We start from the raw sequence: 23,952 nt of genomic DNA on the forward strand, positions 1-23,952 counted from the left end.
GTATCGGCCCCCTCACCCGGCTAGCTGGGAATACACTGCTTTGCTATCTCTGACCTACATCCTAGTCCTCCACTAACGGGCTAGGGGAGGCTGTCTGGCCCGACACTGGTAAGTCGGGCTACGGTACCCGGAGTCCCAGAGCACTAGCTCTGGTTCTCGGGACCACGCCGCTGGCTCAGTCCTGCGCGGCCCTGACAAGGGCGGCGTCCCAGGGGAGTCCAGGGCTCTAGCTAGACGATCTTCGGTCTTCACTGGTTTTGCTTTAACATTCTGCCCCGAGCCCTCTGACACATCTCCCTTTATACTCAACCCCCGCTGAGGGGTGGGGCCCCGGGCTGCCTGGTGCGGACGTCGTTGAGAGCACCCCCCCCGTGCACTCACGTAGCCCCGCCCACTGTGTTTGTTTCCCATAAGCTGCCATGCATAACGGCTCTCTCTCTAACACCCCTACATCACCCCCCCCCCGCATAGCTTGCAGCCGTCCCGGCTGCCAACATACAAAAAAAGACGACAATAAAAGCGCATTTACCCCCTGACCGCGCGTGTGCCTCACTATTTTTCAACAATAACAAGAACAACACAACAAGAACGCAACAGCAAGAAGAGAAAACAACCCGACGCACCCCCCCGATTAAATACGAATTCCGTAAAAACAGTCTATACACAATTTGCAGGGAACCCACCACACACACAACACGCAATGAACACAACCTATGTACACATCTTCCGGCCTCACAACAGTCTGCGCATTTTAGCGCGTGTCCGTGCAGCGGGCCCCTCACATGGGGTAACCCCGGGTGGTGGACCGTCAGGTGGCAACTGTCCGTCTCGGAGTGAGTCCTCATCCGACGCCGCGTGACCCTTGGCATCCCCAGGAGGGGTGATCGGGCGTGAGCCCGTCATTCCTGATGCACCTGGAGGTGGCACAGCCGGCAAGGCATTAGGTGAGCGCGACGGAGACGGACCCAGTGAGTCGGTCGACCCCCCACATGTTTGGCCACGCGTGTGTGAAGTGGGGATGTGTACCGCAACGAAGGGTTTTAATCTAGAGGGGTGGACGAACCACCGCCGCTTCCCCCATTTGATGCGCACGCACTGCGGTCGCAAAACCTCGACCACCTCCACAGGGCCCCGCCACGGCCGCACCAGCTTAGAGGAGGTTGCGAGTGGCACCTGGGGACAGTGCAGCCATGCCTTGTCCCCCGGCTTCCACTGCAGCATGTGCGCCCGACCCAGTCTGAGCCGCTCATTCGCTTTCTGACAGAGGTCAGAGTTTTGCATGGCAGCATCCCGTGCCTCTGTCAATTTAGCCAAATTAAATTTTACATGGTCAGCCAATTTAGTTTTTCCCTGAGGCGCGGGGATCTGCAGCTGGGCATGAACAGGCGGGTCAGGTTCGCGGCCGTACATGAGGTAGAAGGGTGAAAATCCCGTAGCTGCGTGGGGGGCCATCCGGTACGCCGCCAATACCCCTTGAATTTGCAAGTCCCAATCGGTCTGTGAGTCCGACACCTGCTGTGACAACATTGACGCGATGGTCCGATGCAGACGCTCGACCATCCCGTCAGTCTGCGGGTGATACGGGGAGGTACGAATTTTCTTCGTGCCCAGGAGTTCACAGACTTCTTTGAGCAATTTACCAGAAAAATTTTTGCCCTGGTCGGTCAGCAGCCGCTCCGGAGCACCTTTGTCCAGGACATAACCCTGAACAAAGACCTCCACGATGGCTGCTGCCGACTGGTTGGCAAGGGGCCAGGCCATAGGCCAGCGTGTAAAATACTCCACACCAGTTAACAAATATCTATTGCCCCTGGGTGTGGCGGGGAATGGGCCCAAAATATCCAGCGCGACGAGTTCGTTAACTCTGGACACTTTGATTGACTGCAAGGGTGGGTTAGACACACGTGCTGGCGGTTTTCGTTGCGCGCACCGAGGGCATGACCCCAGTAAATCCCTGACATCCTTCGTCATGCCTGGCCAAAAATAATCGAGTTGGAGTAAGGCGAGGGTCTTTTGGGTCCCCAGGTGTAGGAGGCGCTCATGTGCGGCCCACACGGCCTTGCCACGCAACCCCGAAGGGACCACCAGCCGATGTCGATGGGATTTTCCGTCCCAGTGCATCAGCAGACCATGCACCAATTCCCATGCGTCGGCATCACCCCTGCCCTGCCCAGCACAGCCGACGCGACGACGCAACCCGAGAAGAGAGGTATCCTCCATCAGGAGGCGCCCCCATTCATTGACGGGCATCCCCAACAGGGAATCTTTTCCCTGTTGTGCGATTGAATTTGGAACCAATGTTTCGTCGTGGCCGGCGGCCGCCAGGACCGGAACCGGTATGTCCCCTGCTGGCCTGCAACGTCCCGACCCCAGGAGGCATGCACATTCGGAGGTGGTTGGCATGCGCGACAGAGCGTCAGCATTTGTGTGGCGAACGCCCTTACGGTAGGTGGTTTCAAAATCTAAATCCTGGAGGATCTCCAACCATCGGGACAATTGTCCCGATGGCTGTTGAACTCGCAGGGCGTACTGCAGTGCCACATGATCTGTGCGGACGGTGAAATGCCGACCGTACAGATATGGGCGATACTGTTGGATGAAATAGACAATTGCCAACAGTTCCCGACGGGTGACACAATATCTTTGCTCCGCCAGAGACAACACCCGACTGCCGTACGCAACCACCCCTTCCACGCCGTCAACCACCTGGGAAAGCACGCCCCCAATACCTGTGTTGCTCGCATCGGTGTCGAGCAAAAAAGGCTTAGAAAAATCGGGGTAACTCAAGGGAGGAGCTTTTACCAGGGCGTCCCGAAGGGAGCAGAAAGCAGCCTCCTCCTCCTGACCCCAGTGGAACCGAACCCCTTTTGATGTTAAAGCGTGTAGGGGTTTCGCAATCGTCGCAAAATCTGCGACGAAACGTCGGTAATACGACGCGAAGCCAATAAAACTCCTGACCTCTCCCACCGAGGTGGGAGTCGGCCAGGAGCTGACGCACTGCGTTTTGGCGGGATCGGTAGCAATACCTGAGCGCCCCACGATGTGTCCCAAATAACGCACCGAATCGCGTAACAGATGACATTTTTGGGGTTTGAATTTCAAATTAGCAGCCCGCATCTTTAGGAAAACCGCCCGCAACCTCTGGAGATGTTCGTCAAAAGTTTTACTAAAGACGATAACGTCATCCAAATAAATCAGGCACGAATCCCATTGCAATCCAGCCAAAACCAATTCCATCAAACGCTGGAAAGTTGCCGGCGCTGAGTGGAGTCCCATCGGCAACCGGTTGAATTGGAACAGGCCGTGCGGTGTACGGAAAGCAGTTTTAGGCTTTGAATCATCGTCCAGAGGAAGCTGCCAGAATCCCGAAAGTAAATCCCATGTGGAGAAGAATCGCGCTCCCGCCAAGGCGTCCAGCGATTCGTCCATCCGTGGGAGCGGGTATGCGTCGGCAACCGAAATTTTGTTAAGGCGCCGAAAATCAACGCAAAACCGCAACGAGCCATCCTGCTTTTTAACCAGGACCATCGGCGCTCCCCAAGGGCTGGTGGAAGGAGAAATGATGTCGGCGGCTAACATGTCATCAATAGCCGATTTGACATGGTCCTTTTCGGCGGGACTTAACCGAAACGGATTCTGGCGTATTGGCGCGCTGTCACCCGTATCAATATGGTGACGCAGCAGATGAGTGCAACCCAAATCGTATTTGTCCCGACTGAAAACGTCGGAAAATTCCCGCAGTAGCGTTTTAAGCTGTTGACGCTCTGAATTTGACAGGTCCGTCGATCCCGCACAAAGCGCCTCGAGCCACCCTTCATCGCTGTCCGAATGTGGTCGCGGCGCAGGGACAGCACTCACGTGATTCGCGACGGGTTCCTCACAGGGCACCGGCGTCGCGTGAGCAAGCACGGTCCCCTGCGGGACCACCACCGTGTGCGAGCCCACATTGAGGACCGCGATGAAGGGGTCTCCGTCCCCTCTTACTATGGTCTGGGCCGGAAGTAAATGAGGTCCACTAACCCCGGCCCTAGATGGCCCCAGCAGAACCCCTTGGGCCCCAATGCCCTTAGCGAAGGGCCGCCGAAGTTTCAAAGGAACCAACATTTGTGCCCCCGGAGGAACGCGCACCGTTCTATCTACAAACGCCGGCACCGTTGCGAACGCCGTCCGACTCGTACCGGGGGATGGCAGAAACGCCATGCGTCGGCCCGACGGGAGCTCAATGCATCCCTGGTCGATTAATATCCTAATTGGCATTTTGGCCAGGAAGTCCGTCCCCAGCAGGCACGGAACCGCCAGCGAGGAGGAAACAAAAATCGGCCCAGACAATTTAATATCCCCGATACAAATTAGGGCTCGAATCTGTCCGATGATGCCAAGTGAGCCCCCGTTAGCAGCAAAAAATGGCACGTTAACAGGCATCAAAGGACGGCTCTGGGCAGGGAGAATATTGTAAATTAACTCCGAAATAATGGTCGCCGATGCTCCCGTATCGACCAGGATGCGCACCTCGACCCCGTCGATGTGCCCCACAACGGCCGACGACCCCGACGACGCGGCTACAACACGATGGGCCAACACGGACCACTGGCTGGGTTCAATCTGAGTACCCAGAGCGGTGCGTGTTGGTGCGATGGTGCACGATATTGGCCCCCCAATCGGTGCGGTGTATGAGTGTGTGGCGGGTGTGTGCGTGGGCCAAACATGTGAGGTGCCGCGACTCGCCGGGTTATGATGATGGAGCTTGGGAAGAGGGCCGGCGTCCTGTCGAGGTGTCGTCCCGCGCTGCCGAGGAGAGCGGCACCCCGAGGCGACATGGCCCCGGATGCCGCAGTTGTAGCAGCGCGGGAGCGCTGGTGACGACGACGGATGATCAGGATGGCTCGAGCCGCCCCGGTCCGCCCGTACTCCCGCTCTCTGCCGCCGTTGATGGTCGATGGCGCAGATCTCCTCCGCCGGGAGGGTGGCTGCGGCCACGGTACGCCCGCTCGCCGCCTTGCTGGCCTTGCGTCGTTGCGCGAGCAGGTTTGCGTGGAGGAGTCGTGCTGCTTGGAGGGAGCACATCTCCGCGTCGTCCTGTGCGACGATGACGATCTCCAAGTCGTCCGCCAGCAGGAGTATCTTCTCTGTAACCATGGCGTCGACACCTTCGTTGTCCATCCGTGGAAAGGCCGCCTTTGCCAGTGCCAGGAGGCTTGTGCGGTACGCCAGAGGCGACTCCTTTGCCCCCCGCTGGCGATCGTAGAAGAGTTGGCGACAGTCTGACGGCGGACCGTAAACTGCAGCCAGCACCTGCATCGCCGTCTGCAGCGTAGAGCGCCTCTCCTTCGGTGCCGATGTTAAAGTGGCGAGGGCGTCGCTGTCGAGGAGTGCTGGCAGCGCGCGGAGAGCCTCGGCGTCCGTCCACTTCGCCATCTCCTGGTGAGCGAGGAAGCGCCGCTGGAAGCCGCCCCAGTCGCCTTCCTCGCCCACAAATTCTTTGAGTGGAGGCAGTCGCTGATGTAGCGCAGCGGCTGCCGCAGAAGGTCGCCCTTCCTCGTCCCCCTCACCCGGCTCTTCTTCGGCGCGCACGACCGATGGCATCGCCGGTCGCACCCGTGGTGACGTCCCGTCCGTTGGCGATGACGCGGCAGGTACTGTATGCCCGCCGTTGGACGCGATGCTCAGGCCGGCCACGCCCTCAACTGCAGCTGCGGTGATGGCGGGATTTTCAAATTGGTGTTCCGCCGAAATGGCGGGAAGGCGCTGTGGTCGTCGGCTTTCATCGCCCCGTGGCGGTCCAGCAGCCCCCAGCTGAGTGATGTGGTCCAGCATGCTGGCAGTGGCGTGCAGCAGCTCCATCAGCTTGGCGTGCGCCTGCCTCAGCCCCTCTGCCGACACCTCTCCACCCTCCTGTTGCTGCGGCGTAGCCGTATTTGGCCCCGACTGCTCCGTGCTCTCTTCACCCGTCCCGGGCTCTCCGACTGCAGCGGTGTCCTCCGCCCCCGGCATCCTGACCCGAGCTGACCGGCGCGTGTCCATGTTCATAGATTTTTACTTCTGACACCAGATGTAATACCGTTGAGGACTCTTGGACACCCGGGGTTGAGGCACACGTATTTATTCTGCAACAGTTGTCACAACCGCGGACATACAATACTGGAGGGGGTATCGGCCCCCTCACCCGGCTAGCTGGGAATACACTGCTAGCTATCTCTGACCTACCTCCTAGTCCTCCACTAACGGGCTAGGGGAGGCTGTCTGGCCCGACACTGGTAAGTCGGGCTACGGTACCCGGAGTCCCAGAGCACTAGCTCTGGTTCTCGGGACCACGCCGCTGGCTCGGTCCTGCGCGGCCCTGACAAGGGCAGCGTCCCAGGGGAGTCCAGGGCTCTAGCTAGACGATCTTCGGTCTTCACTGGTTTTGCTTTAACATTCTGCCCCGAGCCCTCTGACACATCCCCCTTTATACTCAACCCCCGCTGAGGGGTGGGGCCCCGGGCTGCCTGGTGCGGACGTCGTTGAGAGCACCCCCCCCGTGCACTCACGTAGCCCCGCCCACTGTGTTTGTTTCCCATAAGCTGCCATGCATAACGGCTCTCTCTCTAACACCCCTACACATGCAACACAAACACAGGGCACGGTCAGTCTACACCTTGCAACAAAAGGCATGTGGATATCTGTGAAACTACTTGACATCTGTGAAAAATATATTTATAGCTCATCGGATTCCTCCAGTATAAATAAATATTCTGATTCTGATGTGGACCACAAGGAATTATGTAATTTAAAGACAATTAAATCCACCAATCCATCAAATCATTCAGATGTTGTCATGGTTACACACTCCTAGAATTGTATCACCACCTTCTGGTGTTGTCTTTCCATTGGCTTTGGACCTCTAGTTTCCATTCTGCATATGTGCCTCACCCATTGTAAACTATTTTTTCTGACTACATCTGCAACATTTTTCCTCCACACTCAATTATTAATGTTCAAACTACTAATTGCATTTTACCATGGAATTCCTCAAATCCTCTGCATGTACCTATATTCAAAGACCAGAAGAATATTTATAAAAGAATGATTGAGGCATCATTCCATGATTGCGGTGTATAATTGTTGTTGAAACATTGTAAGCAAATCTGAAAATTTTATGAGTTGTCCCATTTGTTGATGATGTCCAAAGTTCAGTTATACTATCTGGTAGAGGAGTTTTCCCATTTTTCACATTGCAAATGGCATTGTTTATTTTTTTAAAGAAAAACATCTGGAACTTCTGCCTCTGAATAGGAGAGATGGTAGAATTCCTGGGCTATACGTATTGTATGCTATCCAAAAATTCGAGCTCTAAGTTATCATTCAATCTTTCATCCTTTTCCATAATAGAGGTTTTTGGGTTAGATCGCGTAATTATAAACGCATCGTTAAATTCACCACCACCCGACACAGCCAATTAGTAACAAACCTTACTAATATCTATGCAATCTAACCCAAAAACATCGATTATGGATAATATTGGTCGCGAAAGCCTACGTGTTAAAGAACCATCCTTTTTACTCCTGTTGCTTACTACGATGTTTTACATTGTTTTTGTGTTGTGTTCCCAGATTTCTGATTGAAAGTGATAACAGCATGAACGTGTATTAACAGTGAATTATTTGATACATGTGAGAGAAGAAAAATGAGAACCGTTGGGAAAGTATCACACTGCAACACTGAGAGTGATGGCACAACTACCAAGTGCATTTTCCTGTGCGAGTCTCACCCTGGTGATGCTCATTCTCCCACACCCCCTGTACCATGACCTCCAGCAGGGAGCCACTGCAACGGTCGTGCAGCCGCCACATCCTCGCCACCCCGCGCGAGGCCTTCAGCCTCCTGTACCTGCCACAGAATAAAACATCCCGCCAGAGGCTCATTTTAAAACGTCAACATCCAAGTGTCTACCTTTTCTAATGAGTAGAGTAGATGGTTCTAATCTTCATTGGTAGACTTGAGCCAGCGGTAAAAATTCCACATGGTTATGGCAGGAGCTAGTCTCTTCATAGGATGACTACTGTCAACTTGCCATTCAAATGTAACACATTTTATTTATCCTAGTGTAGTGTGGTGAAATACGTGGCGCACACTGTTGTCCAAGAGCAACCGAGGACAAACACGTCCATGTGTGCAACATGAGGTTGCACGGGCAAACCGCCACCTACTTTGGGAGAGAAGCTGGTGCAGACCAGGTCGGCCTGGGGTTGCACGCTGACACCGGAGGTGTTGCCAAGGAGACGTGCGATAAGGGGTGATTGATGGCCAGACAGGTGCCAGGCACTCAGTCGCCACGTGATTCTGTTCTGAATCTTGACCATGAGACGTGGGCTAAGCTGCAGGTTGATGACGCTTCATTATTGACGTTGCGCTGTCGTGCTTCTCGGGGACCTGGGCCCGCAGATCGCCCAACCATTGTGCTGCGTGAGGGACTCCTCATGCAGTGGGAGTCCCTGGGCTGACACTCTCTCGCTCCCCCTTGTGGGAGCCGGCACAACACGGTATGCGCGGTGCCCGCGCTATCTCAGCGCTCACCAAGCCCATCTATGGGTTGTACGCGATGACGGTGCATCACACGCTGTGCTATAGTAAAGCCGGCATCACACATCAACCTACCCAGTGCTGTCCGCGACATAGGAACATCGCACGCCATGACCCTCCCGGGCCGGCACCATACAGTGATATCCCCGATGTCACTACACATGAATGCATCTGTGATTCTCAAGTCTCCCAGTAAAACATGGTTCAATAGGTCACTTCTCCTCTACTACTCTCACTATCTGGAAACTCCAACCCCCGGCTGTCCCACATTTATGACTTGCCAGTTCTAACCGTTACCTGCGCTGGCTGGATATGTTTTCAGCAAGCAGCTGGCTACGTGTGCTCATTTCCTGCTGCAGCTGCTGCCGTAGGTCACGGAGGAACTGCATCGGCACAAAGCGCTCCCGGTTTGCCACACACAACTCAGCCTCACGAGCACGCAGCTGATACAGCCGCTCTGTCAGGAACTCCGGGTCTGTGGCCTCATGCAGAGAGAGACCTGCAGAAGTACTCACACAAACACACAGCAATACATATAAACAAGTGAAAAAAATATGTACGCATATACATACACATAAATATATATGCACACATACACATAAGTAACCATATACTCTAAGCACTGCCAACCGGCAATACACATATATTAAGTGTTATACAGTTTAGGGAAGCATAGAGAATGTAGTAGTGTTAACAGCTTGCTTGTTCACACACACCGTGTATTGGTTTGAGTGGTGGCATGACATGTGTATCTGCTGCATCTGGAATGGGCTGATCCAATGCAGATGTAGTTGGTGACATTCGATGGTGCAGTTGAGCCTCCAGTTTGGCATTGTTCTCTTCTATAAGGGCAATCCTGTGGCAACAGAGCAGTGCAGACAGACACCCACCTTCACTAACACCTGAACAATATAGCCAGCCATATCAGTGATTATAACTTTTACAATAGTTTTTTTTTTGCAAAGAGAAAATAAAGATTTATGGACTTATTATGAAACATGGAGTTAAAATATGAAATTGTGAATTCACATATTAGCAGTCTTCTGTTACCAGGTATTGGGTAACAAACTATCACTTAAACATTCAAGCATGTGTAATGTAGACATTTGTCGAAGTAAAATTGAGTGCATATTTAATGACAGGTTGGTTGTATATCAGCAACACCCCTGAACACGGTGGTGCAACCAGGAGGCATTATCCAGTCGGAGATCTTCAATCATGAACCTCTTTATTTAGAAAACATCCCGTTACGTTGGGGACTTGCTTAACATATACAAAATAATATAATACACAGCCTAAGGGTACCTACGAGCAGTGATCATGGTTTAGAACCCCCTGTGCTATGGGAGGGCACACTTCAGGCGCTAACTGCCGTAGGGTGTGCGAGAGGTGAGGTGGTCTACTTAGGCACACCATACACTTACAAGCACTTGATCAACACAGGATAGAGCCCAGACCCACACCGATTAACATGGTTGGCTACATACTGTACGAAAGAAGTTAAACAGAAAAGAACATCAAAAGCACTCCCAGGGCAGTTCTTAAATAGCCTGAAGTCAACCGGCTCTGCCTGGTTCACCCCCAGACTATGGACACCAAAACAGCTCCAATCATCCCACTACCACCCAATTCGCTTCCAAATGATAAGCTCATCCTGATTGGGCTTTGTTTTGAGCCACCGCACCTCCGACCAGAGTACTAAAACGTTCAACATACCAAATTGGCCAGATTCTTGGAAATTTCTCAAAAACCCTTCCTTATATGCAGGCCACCTGAGTTTCTGTTCATGAATTTTTGCCACAGCCAGGCTGGCTATACACCAAACCTGGCATTGACGTTGTGGTGACATCACCACCACTGAGTGGGATGTGAGTTGTTTGGCGAGAGTTTGGCTGAAGTAACCAGCGCCAGAAAAAACCCCAGAAGAGGGCATTACCTCTCCTGTAGCTCGGCTGAACGCCGTCTGTAGTAGGCCAGGGCAATAGACTGTCCTGCTCGGGCCCTCACAGTGGACTGCAGTGAGTGAGCCTCTTGTTGCCCGGCACGCAGAACCTCGAAGAGAGCCTCGTACTCGGACATGGTGGTCATCAGCACCTCCCTGTAATCGCTGGTCCTCTCCAGCACCTGGCAGTAGCAACAACCATCATATTGGTGGCGGTGATGACCATGATTAATTAAATGTTTTATGACAGAAATTATGATCACATTGCTTCGTGTAAATCATGAATCATGATGATCGTAATGAGGAATCGGTAGCTTGTTAATCGTGAGGGGTACTAAATGTACAGTGCAGTAACCCATTGCTCTTCACGAGTTCTGGATTCTCGAATTTAGTGTATTCGCGTGTTAATAAATGCATACTAATCCCCTATATTACAACTCCGACCCGCTGGACTATTCGCAAATGACCATAGTGGTAGACCATCGACAACTGGAGAAGGTGTGCGCAGAATGTTTTATTTGAAACTGTCTCCGAATATTAGGCACAATACCTCGGCTGCCCGCTTCGTCCTCAGTCTCGCAGTAATATCGTGTACCACGAATAGGTACTACCATTGCAGCTACTGTGAACTCTCTATTGTGCATTTTTAGTTTATACATACTGCAATTGCTGTTAGTGCACTTTTCTCTCTCATTGTATCTCCCGAGGAGTCATCTTCCTGAATTCCTAATCATCACCTCCATCGTGGTCAAATCATCATCATCATCATCAAAGGTAGTTAAAATAAAAGAAATTGGGTAAAACAAGTTTTTCAATGCACACACTTTTACTTGCACTCAAAAGTAGAAAATAACTTATTTTGACCCCAGAATGAATGAAATTTGATGTGCTTCATAAAAGTGGGTGGCTTGCATAAAGAAAATTAAACATCGAAAGAAAACAACCCACTTTTATTCAGCACATACAATTGTATTAATTCTGGGGTAAAAATATTTATTTTCTACTTATGAGTGCAAATAAAAGTGTGTGCATTGAAAAACTAGTTTTTTTAACCTAATTCATTTCATAAATTGTATTCTTAGTATTTGCTTTCAAATCTTTGAGGATTTATATCTCCCGAAAATCTATCATTAAATATATGAAATAACGAGGTTAAATGTGTAAAGTTTTTATTGTTATAAAATATTAATGACTCTTCTGTAAATTAGAGATTTCCTTAAACAGATAAGAGTAACCATATCAAAACAGTTTAAAATCATTTTGAAAGGATAACTATATATATGTGTAGGACTTGAGAAACACACGTTACGCGTTGAATTGAGATACGGGCACGCGGCGCACAGTGAGGGAAAACGGGGACACAGGGAGCGGAGCGACATACTGTTGTTGTTGTACCAATTAAGGTGGCATGGTAATTAAGGGGGGCCTGCAGGTGGCCGGGGGTAATCGAGGACGCAGGCCGTTGATTTGGACCAGAGGTATGGTTGTCGGGAATTGGCGCCCCGGTATCTACAACAACAATACCACGTGAGGCTGGGGGCTGGGGGCGAGTAGCGAAGTGGGGGATGGTCCAATTAATTAAGGGGAATTGGTTCAGGGATAAAGGGAAGGAGCGTGGGGAGAAACAGGAGTTGGTTGGTGCCTGGGACGAGAGACGGACAGAGGAAGAGATGGAGCAGCAGACAAGAGAGTATAGTATAAGGTAGCAGTGGACAAAGAGAGTATAGTATAAGGTAGCAGTGGGCAAAGAGAATACAGAGTATGGTAGCAGCGGATAAAGATAATACAGATAGAGTAGCAGTGGACGGAGCAAGTACAGTATAGGATAGCAGCGGAGTAACGGACCTTGGTGGAGGAAGCTACGACGGAGTGGGACGGCAGAGAGAACAAAGAGCGACCGAGCTGGAGAGAGAGAGAGCAGAGAGGAGGGTCGCTGGAGGAGAGGAGCAGAGGGAGAGCGAGCGAAGCCAGTGGAGCGAACGAACGGAGGGACATTGAGTGATGTTGATGGGGAGTTGTGAGTTGAAGAGTACGGAGGGACATCAAGTGATGCCGACGGAGATTTGAACTATACGCGTTAATAAAGAACCGAGAAAGACAAAGAAGCTGTCGTGTCAGTACGAGTCCTACATATGTATACGATAGCGCACTTCTCTCGGTTGATTAATCTCATCCAGTGCCTTTTTGCTGCACACATTGCTTCCTGTATGCTTGGTGCATTCCAATTCTTCCAGTTTCAATCCACCTAGTGATCGCACTCTGCTCAATGCAACAAACGCCTGACCCCAGCAGCAAACACCTTGGAACCTACATTGACAACGGCATAGTTTACGGTGGATCCCTGAATTTTGTGCACCGTTGAAGCCCAACAAAGGATGAGTGGTAACATGCGTCTTTCTGCAGTTCCAAATGAATAGTTGGCAGGGAACTGGACAGACATCGGCTCAATCTGGTGATCTCCAATCTCTCCAAAACATGTCTTTACCGATGGAATGTCCTCTGCATACAATTAAGCTCCCCGGAAAATAGGCCTGATGATTTCAGGAATCTGTCCCATTACTCGATTGACTCGTTATTTTCCAACATCGATATTGTAACGAAGCATCACCTTGTCAATCCAGACAATAACAATCGCTCGTCATTGTCTAGATAATTTTCATATATATGAAATTGTGCAATACAAAATTAAGTAAAAAACACAAGAAGCACAGGATCGTCAGGACCTGGACCGGTTCTTTAAATTAAATCTTAAATTGGCATGTGAGACGACGAGTCTGTGTACAAAATTTCAGATCGTTAGGTTTCGTAGATCCGAAGATTTGAAAGAATATAAGCAGACAACAGGGTCAGTTCAATAAAAGTGTGTAATAATAAAAAATAACATTGTTCCTTGTAATTTATTTATTGTAGTCATTACTATTAAATACTTAACATTCTCCCCCTGTTCACTCGTACCAGAAACGTGTAACCTCAATTTCCCGTTGAGCAAGATTTTTCTGATTAATTTGTACATCAGTGAAAAGGCAATATTTTACCAATTTTGGCATTTGGTAGAAACGTCTCTAAAGGAGAGATGGTTGCGTGACAAGCTTTGCTAATTGGCTGTGTCGGCTGGTGCCGGGTTGAACGACATTTATATTTACGTGACCTAACCCAAAAAACCTTAATTATGGATATCTAAAGGATTTGACCGTATGTGGTGGGTGGCCTGTTGGGCACTCCCAAGTGTCCCATGATCCTACTACCACAGGCCCTCTAATATCTAAAGTGACCCATGACCCTACTACCACAGGCCCTCTAACGTCTCAAGTGGCCATGACCCTACTACCACAGGCCTTCTCGCGTCTCAAGTAGCCCATGACCCTACTACCAGAGGTCCTCTAACGTCCCATGTAACCCATGACACTACTACCACAGGAACGTCTCAAGTGACCCATGACCATACTACCACAGGCCCTCTCACGTGCCTTGCTCAGGGCCCCTGCGTACACGGCCAGACGCCCAGGACCCGGCACGGCCCCAGTCTTGCCCAGCGCCTGCAGTTCGGCCGATATCTCCTCGCGCAGCCTCCGCACGAACGCGCCGTCCCACTCCAACTCCGTCGCCTCAGACATGATGACGCCGCCTCTGCTCTATGTCAACTGAATGCACTGCAGGAGGTTGTGCGTGATGCGGGGCCAAAATACTCGAGGTTTGAGGCGAGGGTCCTAGATGGACAGCAGCAGCAACCAGGGTTATAAAGAACCGGAATGTAGGAGTCGCATAAAGTAAATGATGTAATGGCAATCTTGGGTGATGAATGTTGCAGGATCTCTGAGAGGTATTGTGATAGATATGGTTTGAGAAAGGTCTAACGGCAATCCGGAATAATGGAGATACAAGGTGGCATAGCTTGACGAGACACACGATGATTTGAATGGCGACAGTTGTGGGTATGAGAGGATTGAGGAAGATCTGTAAGAGGTCCAGAATAATTCAAGTTCAAGATGGTCCTGGAAGACGGAAGTCAGATGATAATTAATGGACATTTGAGATGGACCTTAGTAGGTATTTCGAGTGGTACTCAAAAAGTCCAAGAGGTTTTGAGGACCTGCTGGACGTCCTGGAGCTTGCTACATTAGGTGCTGGATGACGGAGGATGTATTTGTAGCCACGTGTAGTCCTGGGCGATAGGCGCGAAATGATCCTCTTTAAAAGATGCACTATCTATGAAGAACATCCAAAATTCTTTATTTTGCTCTGAGAGATCGGACTGACTGGGAGAGAAATCCCTGACTCGTCGCCAGCGTAGTCGCCTAGGGAACAGCGAGCGACATCCGGCAACACGGCGCGCGTTGACGTCATGTCACGAGCAATGACGCCATGTCCGCCGGATAATGTCATGTCGCGCGCGATGACGTCATGTTGCGCGCGATGACGTTATCATGGGACATTTTTTTTTGCCAGAAGCAAGATTTTCAAACACCAAATAGATAACTGTTTGCATAGAATTGCGTCCGCATTAACCACACGTACTGGTTGTGGTGAACAGGCAAATAAACATGCTCTGACAACATATACGTTGTGTTGTGTGCATTGAAAAATTATAATACTCCGATTGATGCTCCTGCTGTTGTAGAGTGACTCATGCAGCCAGCTATGGCTGCAGGGTTTTGGTATACGACGTTTCGATTGCAACACAAGCAATCATCATCAGGTATAAATGAAATAGCAACAAAAAATCTAACCAGAAAACTATAGACAGACATATAAGCAGACATATATCACCAAGATACATAGAGAGAGTAACACAGGTACAGAGAGGGAGATCGTCTCTGTGGCGTGGCCTTAAATAGACAGAGGGGGGCGGAGGCAGAGAGAGGAAGGGGGTAGAGAAAAAATGTACATGTCAATGAGTACGAAGGACGCGTAGTAAAGTACGCAGGCTTGAACATTAGGAGAGATGGAGAAAGAACACACTAAATTAAATAACCTAGCAAAATATCGAAATGTTATGTAATACAACACAGAGAGTCGGTCAACACACAATTAACGCATAGCCTGGTCGATTACGTATTTCAAAGATTGCTAAGTTAGAATTTAAGTGTGAAAATTCCAAAGAAAGACAAAACATAAAAACAAGAGGAACGGAGACACACAGACAGAGCTGAACATAAGAACGACAAAAAACGAGTGTAGACAGATAAAAGTACACTAAATACAACAGACAGAGAGAGAAAACAAAAAACCCAGAGAGAGAGAAAAAGGTAAACTTGGAACTTCCCCGTAGAAGTGGTTCAATCTTAATTTTGGAGCTTTCGTGACTGCAGGAATTATTCTATGGTTCTTTCGGTAAAGTCACGTATAAAGATAAATTAATAAATTAAATAATAGCATACGACGTTTCGATTGCAACACAAGCAATCATCATCAGGTATAAATGAAATAGCAACAAAAAATCTAACGTCGTATGCAATTATTTAATTTATTATTTTATCTTTATACGTGACTTTACCGAAAGAACCAAAGAATAAGGGTTTTGGTAGTACATGTTGTTTATGCCATTTATTGTGAAAATTCCGTCACAGTTCCTGTTTCATTGGCTTTATTTTTTATTGATTTCGAAAAGTGTATTGGTTTAGCCATGTTTGTTTGTTGTAGTACAGATTTAGACTGATGGCCTTAATCTAAGTTGTCTTGTGGTTGTTGTTGTTTGACTTGCATCCCACTGGGATTTTTGCACACAGCGTTGGTGTACGATGTTTTTTATGCAATATTTTGCAGTCTTTTCTTGGATTTTCTGTTTGCACTTAGTCACATATTTACTTTAAGATGTTTTTTGTTCATATTTTTGTTTTTGGTTTGTTGCGGTTGCACCCGATTCAAGAGCCGAATGGCTCACAGGGCTTTACCTAATAAATTAACTTGAACTACACTCAACACAACGTTGTGTGTGATTACACTCAACACAACGTTGTTGTTTGTGATTACACTCAACACAACGTTGTTGTGTGTGTGATTACACTCAACACAACGTTGTTGTGTGTGATTACACTCAACACAGCGTTGTTGTGTGTGATTACACTCAACACAACGTTGTTGTGTGTCATCAACATTGTTGTGTGTGATTAAACGTTGTGTTTAACAATGTGTGTAATCGCTCACATGTTGAGTGATTACACACTCTGCGTGTGTGTCTGTAGCAGTAGTACGTTTGCCGCTTGTCGTAGATGTTCGCAGTTTGAATACAGCGGCCGCCCTGTTTAATGCTTACAGGCGTGTTCACCGCAAATGCACCACGTGCCATCTGCTTCAGAGCGGACGTTGAAGATCCCAGCGTCATGGACCATATTTACTTAATTAAATACAATTGCCTGCAAATTACCCAGTTGGAATATACTGTGCAATGTAATTATTGCTGGGAAATGTGGTAGGACCCTCTGGAAAAGAGCCATACGACTCAGTGGGGCTATCCTGGGTAAAACTGACCACCCACCCCCTCGTGTGCCATGCTGGCCTTAATAGATGCTCGCTAACAGAACTTACTTCTCGAACAGACTGTTAAACGCCTTGTGAAGGGACTGTGTCTTCGTTTGAGTCCGTGACTGTGTAACCTGGTACATAATAAGGGTGCCGCGTTGTTGGGATGGTAACTCCTTCACCTGGTATGCAAGAGGTCGTGGGTTCGATCCGGACCCTGACGCCTGTATATTTGGAGTTTTCATGTCTCTCTCCCCGTGGTCGCGTGGATTGTTCTCCAGGTCTTCCGGTTTTCCCCTCCATATTTAGAAACATGCGTTTAGAGTATTTTACTGCTATACATTTCCACAAGATAAGCCACTCCATTGAACTAACATTCGTGACCAGAGCGGGAATCGAGTTCAGGTCACCAGATTCATCGTAGCGCAGCGCGCTAAACCCACACGCCCACAGACAAGACTCCAACTCATCCACCTCTCGCACCTGTGCCAGGAACTTCCAATTGTGCAGCGACGTTCGAATGAAGCGACCCGACCTCCCATTGGGACACGATGGCTAGCAGGCGGTTGAAGCTACCCTGCAGGAAGAAAGCGCAGGTAACCCACGTGAGCGTCATGAGGCGTGCCCCGCAGGTGGTATCACATGGGATGATGCATGTGCCTCCACGCCATGGCCCTTTCACGAATCCGCTACTGTATGGGGACCTCACCACTGCGGTGTATTTTATCATACTTCACCACGCTGGTCGGTGCGGGTTGTTTGCTGGCGTGGGGAGCGGGGCACAGTGCAAGGGTTCATGTTGCTGGACTGCCCCTTTTCTGACCACGTGACCCTTGCCAGATTAATTCTGCGAATGCGCAATCGCCGAGCCATGCGAAAGCACCCCCGGTTTTGCCACGTGTAGCTCTCGTAGACGATGACAACAAACACGTACCCTGCTCTACGGAGCCTGACAGCGGTCATTATGGTGGTGATGGTTCGCGTGGTACCTTCCCATCAGATTCCCCCTGGCGTGCAAATGTTGATCCCCTTACGGTTGCGCAAGCCATTACACCGGACGGCGACCACGGGAGGGATCCTCTTGGGACCCTCCAATAAGGCCACAAAGGTATTGACGTTAGTTGGAGCCCAGACTCTGGTGTCCAACGACCAGGAACCTTTCATCCAGGTTCTCAACACTGGGTTAGACACTTCCATTGTTCAGGAGGGCACCATGTTAGCCCATGCGTCGCCCGCACTTCATGAGGGATGTGTTGTTGGGGGTGTGGGGATCGAGTCGAACACGCCGCCGCGTAAGGATTTGGACGACGAGTGGTCGAAATCACTTTGTTCGGAGAGTGTGGACTTGTCCGAGTCCCAGAGGGATGAGTTGAGGGCACTCTTACGTGAGTTTGCTGACGTTTTTAGTACAGGGAAATTTGACATCTGCCGTAATACGCTTTTGAGCCACCATATCGATACAGGCGACACCGCTCTGATCTGGCAGAAACCTTACCGGCTGAGCCCTGCAGAGAAGGAACATGTGTAATGTTCTTGTAGGGAGACGGAGTCTTCGTAGAGGCAACACGGTTTATTATACCAAACAGTTTACCCTAACACAAAGGGGTAATGACCCCTTCCACCCACAACCTGGGGAGGTACAGCCTCCGGGCTATCGTACCTAGAACTCTGACCACTCTAGCCCTCCGGCTAGCTAGACCTAGGGGAGGCTGACCCACCGCTGGCCCGGTGGGTCTCTGACCACTGGCCCATCCGGACCTGGCCCTTAAAAGGACATCAGGCCGAGGGAATCTCAGGGTCCTAATCTCTCGACCACTGGCACCGCACTGACCCCCGGCCCTTAGAAGGACGTCGGTGGCTTGGGGTCCAGGGCCTTCTTCTCCAGGTGACTTCTGGCTTCAGCTTGAGGCGGACTGACTCGCTCTCTCAGGGACCCGCTTTTTATACTCTTTCTCCCTGAGGGGCGGGGTTCTGGGGGATCGTAGCGGGATCGTAGCTTTCCCCAGCCCCCTCCCCTCAGAGGGGTTCCAACCGTCGTTGGCCCGACCGGTCCAGACCGGTTTCTACCCCTCCCCCTGGTTGTGGCTCGTGTGTGTCAACATGATCACCACACATGTTCGGCTAACAGTTGATGAGATGCTAGCCGCAGACATCATTTCGCTGTCCACCAGCCCATGAGGAGCCCCTATCGTTCTTGTTAAAAAGCATGATGGTAGCTTGCGCTTCTTGTGTCGATTTCTGCAAGCTCGTGAAGATCTCTGTGTTGATTTGAAGCTTTCGTGACTGCAGGAATCCATACTCTTTGGTTTTTTCGGTAAAGTCACGTAGGTAGAAAAATAAATGATCATGACGTGTAGATCGCAACACAAGCAATCGTGATCAGGTGGGACAACCACAGCAAAAAATAATAATAACGTCGTGATCTATTATTTTTCTACCTATGTGACTTTACCGAAAGAACCAAAGAGTAAAGATATCTGTGGCTGATGCTTATCCTCTCCCTCGGATGGATGATTCCCTGGACGCCCTAGGGGGCGCCCACTATTTCTCTACCCTTGATCTCCTGTCCAGATTTTGGCAGTTGCCACTAGACGAAGCATTTAGGCCCAAACAGCCTTTTGTACATATCAGGGCCTATTCGAATTCAATCGGCTTCCAATGGGGCTCCACTCCGTGCCGGCTACGTTCCAACGATTGATGGAGCTGGTCCTAGCTGGACTTCAGTGGGACTAATGCTTAATATACCTCGACGATGTTATCGTCTTCAGCCGTATGTTCGAAGAACATCTTGATCGGTTACGTGCTGTTTTTCTCAAAATGTGTGCGGCCAATCTCAAATTTGAGCCGCAAAAGTGTCACCTCCTTCAAAAATCCATGCAGTATCTCGGTCATATTTTCAGTAAATCGGGCATTGCGACGGACCCCGACAAAACCGCGTGTGTTCGGACTTGGCCGACGCCCACGTTGGTGGGCGAGGTGCGTAGTTCACTATCATCACAAAACCCCTCCACGCCTTGACGGCTAAGGGTCAGAAGTTTCATTGGGGGGAGGAGGAGGAGGCCGTATTTGTTGCGCTCCGCGATGCCTTGGTGAACGCCCCTCCCCTCCGCTACCCCGACTTTGCCGCACCGTCCATCCTTGATACGGTAGCGAGCAACACCGGCATCGGCGCGGTTTTGTCCCAGTATGTCAACGGGGTGGAGTGCATTTGTTGCATATGGCAGCAGAGTGCTGTCGCCGACCGAGCAGCGATACTTGGTCATGCGCCGGGAACTCCTAGCGATCGTTTTCTTCGTACAACAGTATTTCCCCTACTTGTGTAATAAACCCACTCCGGACGATATCGTATTTTCTTGTCTTTATTCATTCTTCCTTGTTCACAGCTCTCTCTCTCTCACACACACCGCTGGGTTCCTTTTTCCAGTTACTCCCGTTACTCCCTCTTGAGCGTGGCGTTCGCTCGCTTTCCTCATTCCCTCACACTGCTGGCTAACGGCGTCGGGAGACAGCCTCCGGCCTGCCACGTGGCCGCTGGTGTGCCGGAGGCACCAGAGGTGGTCTCTCCTCCAAGTTCTTCACACTGACCACGAACTGTCTCTCTCTGCCCCTTATATCACCTGGCTCACGTGATGCCACGCAGCCAATCATAAGCCTCTCCCCTGGAACCTCCTAGATGTTGCTATACAGCCCCGGGGATATACCCTTGGCTCGACGTCCCATTGGCTGCGGGCTGAGGCCGGCAGAGCCTATCACCATCGCCCAGTTACCCCCGGGTGCATTTTCATATTACACTTGTATGGCCAACGATTTACAGTGTGCTCGGACCATGCAGCGCGACAGTACGCATTGCGTATTGAACAACTGTCAGGCCAACTTTCGCGTTGATTGGAGGTCCTCCAGGACTACTCCTTTATGCTCTCCTATCTAAAAGGCACCCAGCATATGAACGCGGATGCCCTGTTGCGAATGCCACCAAGCGACAGGTACGCTGCTTTGTTGCCGGATTTGCGTCCATCACTAAACCCCTCCACGCATTGACAGCTAAGGGTCATAAGTTCAATTGGGGGGAGGTGGAGGCCGCATTTTGTGCTATCCGGGATAGCTTGGTGAATGCCCCTCCCCTGCGCTACCCTGATTTTTCTTTGCCATTCATCCTGGATACGGACACTAGCATCACCGGAATTGGAGCTGTTTTGTCTCAGGTTGTCAACGGCGTTGAGAGTGTTGTTGCGTATGGCAGCAGGGTGCTGTCTCCGGCCGAACAGTGGTACTGTGTTACGCACCGGGAACTGTTGGCTATTGTGGTCTTTGTGCAACAGTATTGCCCCTACTTGTGTAGGGGTGTTACGGAGGGGCTGTATACAATGGAATCAGATGGGAAAGAAACACAGTGGGCGTGGCTATGTCGGTGCACGGGCAGGTGCTCCCAGCAACGTCCGCATCGGGCAGCCTGGGGGGCTGACTCGGAGCTGGGATCCCCCGGGGCCCCACCCCTCAGCGGGGGGTTTGGTATAAAAGGGGATGAGCTGGAGGGCTCGGGGAGATATGTTAAGCTAAACCAGTGAAGACTGAAGATCGTCCAGATAGAGCCCTGGACTCCCCTGGATCGCCGCCCTTATCAGGGCCGCACAGGACCGAGCCAGCGGCGTGGTCCCGAGAGCCAGAGCCGGTGCTCTTATCAGAGCTGGTCTGGGACTCCGGGTACCGTAAGCCCGACTTACCAGTGTCGGGCCAGATAGCCTCCCCTAGCCCGTTAGTGGAGGACTAGGAGGTAGGTTAGGCATAGCTAGCAAGTGTATCCCCAGCTAGCCGGGTGAGGGGGCCGATACCCCCTCCAGTGTTGTATGTCCGTGATTGTGCCAACTGACGCGGAATAAATACGTGTGCCTCCAACTCCGGCGTCCAAGAGTCCTCAACAATATTACATCTGGTGACAGAAGTGAACGACCACGAACATGGACACGCGCCGGACAGCTCGAGCCAGGGTACCGGAGGCGGAGGACACCGATGCAGTTGTGGAGCACGAGACGGCTGAAGAAGGCATCGAGCAGCCGGGGCCGGATGCATCCACACCGCAGCATTGGGATGGAGGGGATCCGTCGACAGATGGACTGAGGCAGGCTCACGCAAAACTGGCGGAGCTGCTGTACGCTGCTGCCGCCACGCTGGAACAGATCACACGGCTGGGGGCTGGTGGACCGCCACGGGGCGACGACAGCCGACGACCAGTGCGCCTTCCCGCCATTTCGACGGAGCCCGACTTCGAATCTCCCGCCATCGCCGCAGCAGCTGCTGAGGGCGTGGCCGGCCTGAGCCTCGCGTCCGACGTTGGACGTACAGTGGCTGCCGCGTCATCACCAGCGGACAGAACGTCACCACTGGTGCGACCGGCGATGCCATCCGTCGTTCGCGCCGAAGCCGAGCAGAGTGACGGTGACAACGGAGAGCGACGTTCCACGGCGGCCGCTACATTGCACCAACGGCTACCTCCACTCAAGGAGTTTGTTGGCGAGGATGGCGACTGGGGCGGCTTCCAGCGGCGCTTCCTCGCACACCAGGAAATGGCGCAGTGGACAGATGCCGAGGCTCTCCGCGCACTGCCGGCGCTCCTCGACAGCGACGCCCTCGCCACTCTTACATCGGCGTCGAAGGACAAACGCTCCACGCTGCAGATGGCACTGCAGCTGCTGGCTGCAGTCTACGGACCACCGTCGGACTGCAGGCAGCTCTTTTATGATCGCCAGCGAGGTGCAAAGGAGTCGCCCCTGGCGTATCGTGCGAGTCTCCTGGCACTAGCAAAGACGGCCTTCCCTCGAATGGACAACGAAGGCGTGGACGCTATGGTGACCGAGAAGACCCTCCTGCTGGCGGACGACTTAGACATCGTCGTCGTGGCACAGGACGACGCAGAAATGTGTTCCCTCCAGGCTGCACGACTCCTCCACGCCAACCTACTCTCGCAGCGACGGAAGGCCAGCAAGGCAGCGACCGGGCGTGCTGTGGCTGCAGCCACACTCCCGGCGGAGGAAATTTGCGCCGTCGATCGTCAACTGCAGCAGAGAGCGGGAGTACGGGCGGGCCGGGACGGGTCGAGCTGCCTCGACCATCCATCGTCGTCGCCAGCGCTCCCGCGCTGTTACAATTGCGGCATCCGGGGCCATGTCGCCTCGGGGTGCCGCTCTCCTCGGCAACGCGGGACGACGCCTCGACAGGACGCCGGCCCTCCTCCCAAGCACCATCAACATAATCCGGCGAGTCGCGGCACCCCTCATGTTTGGCCCACGCACAAACCCGTCACACACTCGCACACCGCAGCGAACGGGGGGCCGACATTGCACACCGTCGCGTCAACACGCACCACTGTGGGGACTCATATCGAACCCAGCCAGTGGTCCGTGTTGGCCCATCGCGTTGTGGCCGCATCGTCGGGGTCGTCAGCTGTTGTGGGGCACATTGACGGGGTTGAGGTGCGCATCCTGGTCGATCCGGGAGCATCGGCGACCATCATTTCAGAACTAATTTACAATATTCTTCCTGTCCAGAGCCGTCCTTTGCTGCCCGTTAACGTTCCATTCTATGCTGCTAACGGGGGCTCACTTGGCATCATTGGACAAATTTGAGCGCAAATTTTTATCGGTGATATCAAATTATCTGGCCCGATTTTTGTTTCCTCCTCGCTGGCGGTTCCGTGCCTGCTGGGGACGGACTTCCTGGGCAAAATGCCGATTCGTATTTTGATCGACCAGGGCTGCATTGAGCTCCCGTCGGGCCGATGCATGGCGTTTCTGCCGTCCCCCGCTGCGGGTCGGACGGCGTTCGCGACGGTACTGGCGTTCGTCGATAGAACGGTACGCGTACCGCCGGGGGCACAAATGTTGGTGCCTCTTAAACTTCGTCGGCCCTTCGCTAAAGGCATTGGGGACCAGGGGGTTCTGCTGGGGCCGTCTAGGGCCGGGGTTAGCGGACCTCATTTAATTCCGGCCCAGACCATC

General features: G+C 51.7%; 1 protein-coding gene across 1 annotated transcript in view; it reads right to left on the reverse strand.

Annotated features, from left to right (window-relative positions):
- CLHC1 (clathrin heavy chain linker domain containing 1) overlaps positions 1–14,794 on the reverse strand; it is a 39,960-nt gene extending 25,166 nt beyond the window's left edge. The window contains exons 1-5 of the mRNA XM_078600360.1: positions 13,969–14,794; positions 10,496–10,683; positions 9,276–9,415; positions 8,857–9,058; positions 7,748–7,866 (exon numbers count right to left, since the gene is read on the reverse strand). Coding sequence (XP_078456486.1) covers positions 7,748–7,866; positions 8,857–9,058; positions 9,276–9,415; positions 10,496–10,683; positions 13,969–14,115 — 796 coding nt within the window. The 5' untranslated portion in view covers positions 14,116–14,794. The remainder of the gene's footprint in view (positions 1–7,747; positions 7,867–8,856; positions 9,059–9,275; positions 9,416–10,495; positions 10,684–13,968) is intronic.
- Between the last annotated feature and the right edge of the window lie 9,158 nt (positions 14,795–23,952).

This window comes from Lampetra planeri, chromosome 14 (genome assembly GCF_965212315.1).
Source record: "Lampetra planeri chromosome 14, kcLamPlan1.2.h2, whole genome shotgun sequence".
NCBI classification, from domain to species: domain Eukaryota; kingdom Metazoa; phylum Chordata; class Hyperoartia; order Petromyzontiformes; family Petromyzontidae; genus Lampetra; species Lampetra planeri.